The 2,500-nt window shown below is 39.6% G+C and overlaps 1 protein-coding gene across 1 annotated transcript in view; it reads right to left on the bottom strand.

Moving 5' to 3' along the window:
* The window catches only part of chrm2b (cholinergic receptor, muscarinic 2b), a 13,783-nt gene that overhangs the window by 5,686 nt on the left and 5,597 nt on the right, over positions 1-2,500 (bottom strand). Inside the window, exon 3 of the mRNA XM_060928192.1 lies at positions 1-104. This exon is cut by the window's left edge and continues 780 nt beyond it. Coding sequence (XP_060784175.1) covers positions 1-43 — 43 coding nt within the window. The 5' untranslated portion in view covers positions 44-104. The remainder of the gene's footprint in view (positions 105-2,500) is intronic.

Genomic DNA, 2,500 nt, shown 5'->3' with positions numbered 1-2,500 from the left:
TGGCGTAGCCGAAGCATGCAGCAAGACTGAAGTTAGATTCCATCTTTCCTGGAATGAACTGTATACTTCTATCATTTACCTTCTATTTGGATCTTCATCATGACCTAAGCACAAACATAAAGACCTACTGTTAGACATGTAAAAACGCAGGGGGTACATTTTGTTTCAGGTAGCACCAAGAAATTAATCACTGCTGCAAAAATGTCCTAAATGAATGCTGAGAGAGAAAGAGAAAAAGACTGCTAGAGGGAGAGTGTGTGTATATGGGGGAGTCTGTTTGCTGAACAAATTATCTTTACAAACACTGACTGCCTGATGTCATATTTATTTCCTTTGTTCAGCTTGGTGACAGATTGCTATCAAGTCAAAAGAGAACAGGTGGGCGAAAGTGTATTGAAAAGTAGTGTCAAGGGACATGGTGATAAAAGTGACAAAGATGTATAGTTAAGCTCTAACTGTCATATATTTCAACCAGAGGGGAACCGTCAAGGCCTTCTAGGCTTTCAGAGAAGGCTCAAACATATCAGTATTTCAAATGTTATATTTAATTGCTTTCATTCTTTCATAATTTCATTTTAATTATTCTCTTCTAATTCTAATTTGGCCTCATTTTCTATCAAATTTGCTTCAGAAATGAAAGGGTTACTGTCCTGAAAACATTAAAATCGAGTTGTCCAGTGAGATTTGTTTGTTTGTTTGTTTGTTTGTTGTCTCTAGGCTGAGAAGGGTTCAGAGCTGCTTACTCATTGGTAAGGACGTCATTGCTGGGACAGAAGGCCATGGCAGTGTATGTTTATGTAGGAAGTGACAGATGAATTAACCAATCAGATTTTGATTTACAGTGGGAGGGACCAAAAATTTACTGCACTCTGCCTTCTCAAAGGCCAACGTGAGCTTAACTGCGACTCGGCATCATCAGTGCAGCAGTGAATTCACCTTCCAGCCGGTGTAGCGTTCATCAGTAGTGTTAGTGAATGCTAATAAAGCAGTCAAGCCAGTGCTATCGAGAGCAAGCAGCACAGGCTAACGACCGAGAAACTAAGATTTCTGTCTCCAGACTCTTCTTCCACGCTGAACACTCGCTACAGTATTTTTCACTCGGACTTAAGTATTCATTTCCCCGTGTAATTTACTTAGTTACTTTTAAAATCAACATCGACAGCTACACACAACGGAGCGACCTGGCAGCCTGCCGCTAATCCCTTACAAAATCCTTTGCCCTTTGCTATTTTGGTGTGTCTGGCTAAGTTTTGGCTGAGCTCAAGTCCCAGCTCTAATAGTAACAGTTCGCCGCTGATTTCATCCATTTATAGACGTGCCGTTTTCACAGAAATATATTTTTTGCTTCAGATGTGACAGGATTTACACATTATATCTTCAGATATGATTTGAATACGTGCCACATTGACTAATATATTGACTTCAGTAAATATTTTTTGTTCTTTTGAGTAGAAAAAGTGACCCAGTCGTATTCAGCAATGTGACTAGCTTAATTAAAAGTGGTATTTTCACAGGTTTTATGCTCTTAGCCTGATTTCCTCAGAAAGCATTTCAGAGCAGTCTGTTCATCATCAGTTTTCAAGTCCACACTTGACAGCATAAAGAACGGCATCCTCTGTTTTGTGTGTGTGTGTGTGTGTGTGTGTGTGTGTGTGTGTGTGTGTATATGTGTGTCTGTGTGTGTGTGTGTGTGTATATGTGTGTGTGTGTGAGTGAAAGAGAGAGAGAACTGTATCAGCTCGAAGACTTCAGAAGTACCCCATATGTTTCTAACCCATTAAGTGCTCCTGCACTTGTAGTTCCAGCTTGCATTAATGAACTCATGGCTCCAAATGTCAGCAGAGACAAACCAGTCACATCTTTTCCCAGATGCCAAGGTTCCTGCTTGTCTGTTTATGGCATCTAAAGCTTCGTAAAGTAAATAGTGAAATACCAGACATGTTGAGGTAGAGACAGCACTCATAATATTATTACGGACTATTGCGAAATGCCATCTCTGTGTGAATTAGTTTTGACACGTTGCTGGAGCACTTAGTACCTGGCTGCCATTTTGACGTAAGACTGATAACACTGCTCCTGGTTTCAACAATATGAAAACAAAATCCCCCTCTCCTTTATCAACACTGCGACTTTATATATTCCCAGTAAGAGGTTCAGTGTTAATGAAAGAAAACAACACTGTCGGGATGTTACACTGAAGATGAAGAGCTAAAACTACTTGTAGGTTTATCTTGTAGGTGTATCATGTCTAGGATCATGGAGTACTGTAGAGTGTTAACTTTTTTTTTTTATTTAATCACACACAAGCCCTTTTCAACAGTTGTCATCTCTGCAACATGTTCTGGGAAACAGTGACATGAGAAATATCTCATGAGTGTGGCAAAGCAGTACAAAATAAGAAATGGCTATAAAATTTGGTCTTTGAGTTAAATTCGTTGAGCAAGTGCGTACGTATGTGTGTGTGCGCGCGCACCTTTATACATTTTCAACTTGATTGTTT

The sequence above is a fragment of the Neoarius graeffei genome, chromosome 8, assembly GCF_027579695.1.
Source record: "Neoarius graeffei isolate fNeoGra1 chromosome 8, fNeoGra1.pri, whole genome shotgun sequence".
Taxonomy (NCBI): domain Eukaryota; kingdom Metazoa; phylum Chordata; class Actinopteri; order Siluriformes; family Ariidae; genus Neoarius; species Neoarius graeffei.
This window is presented reverse-complemented; position numbering and strand designations above follow the sequence as displayed.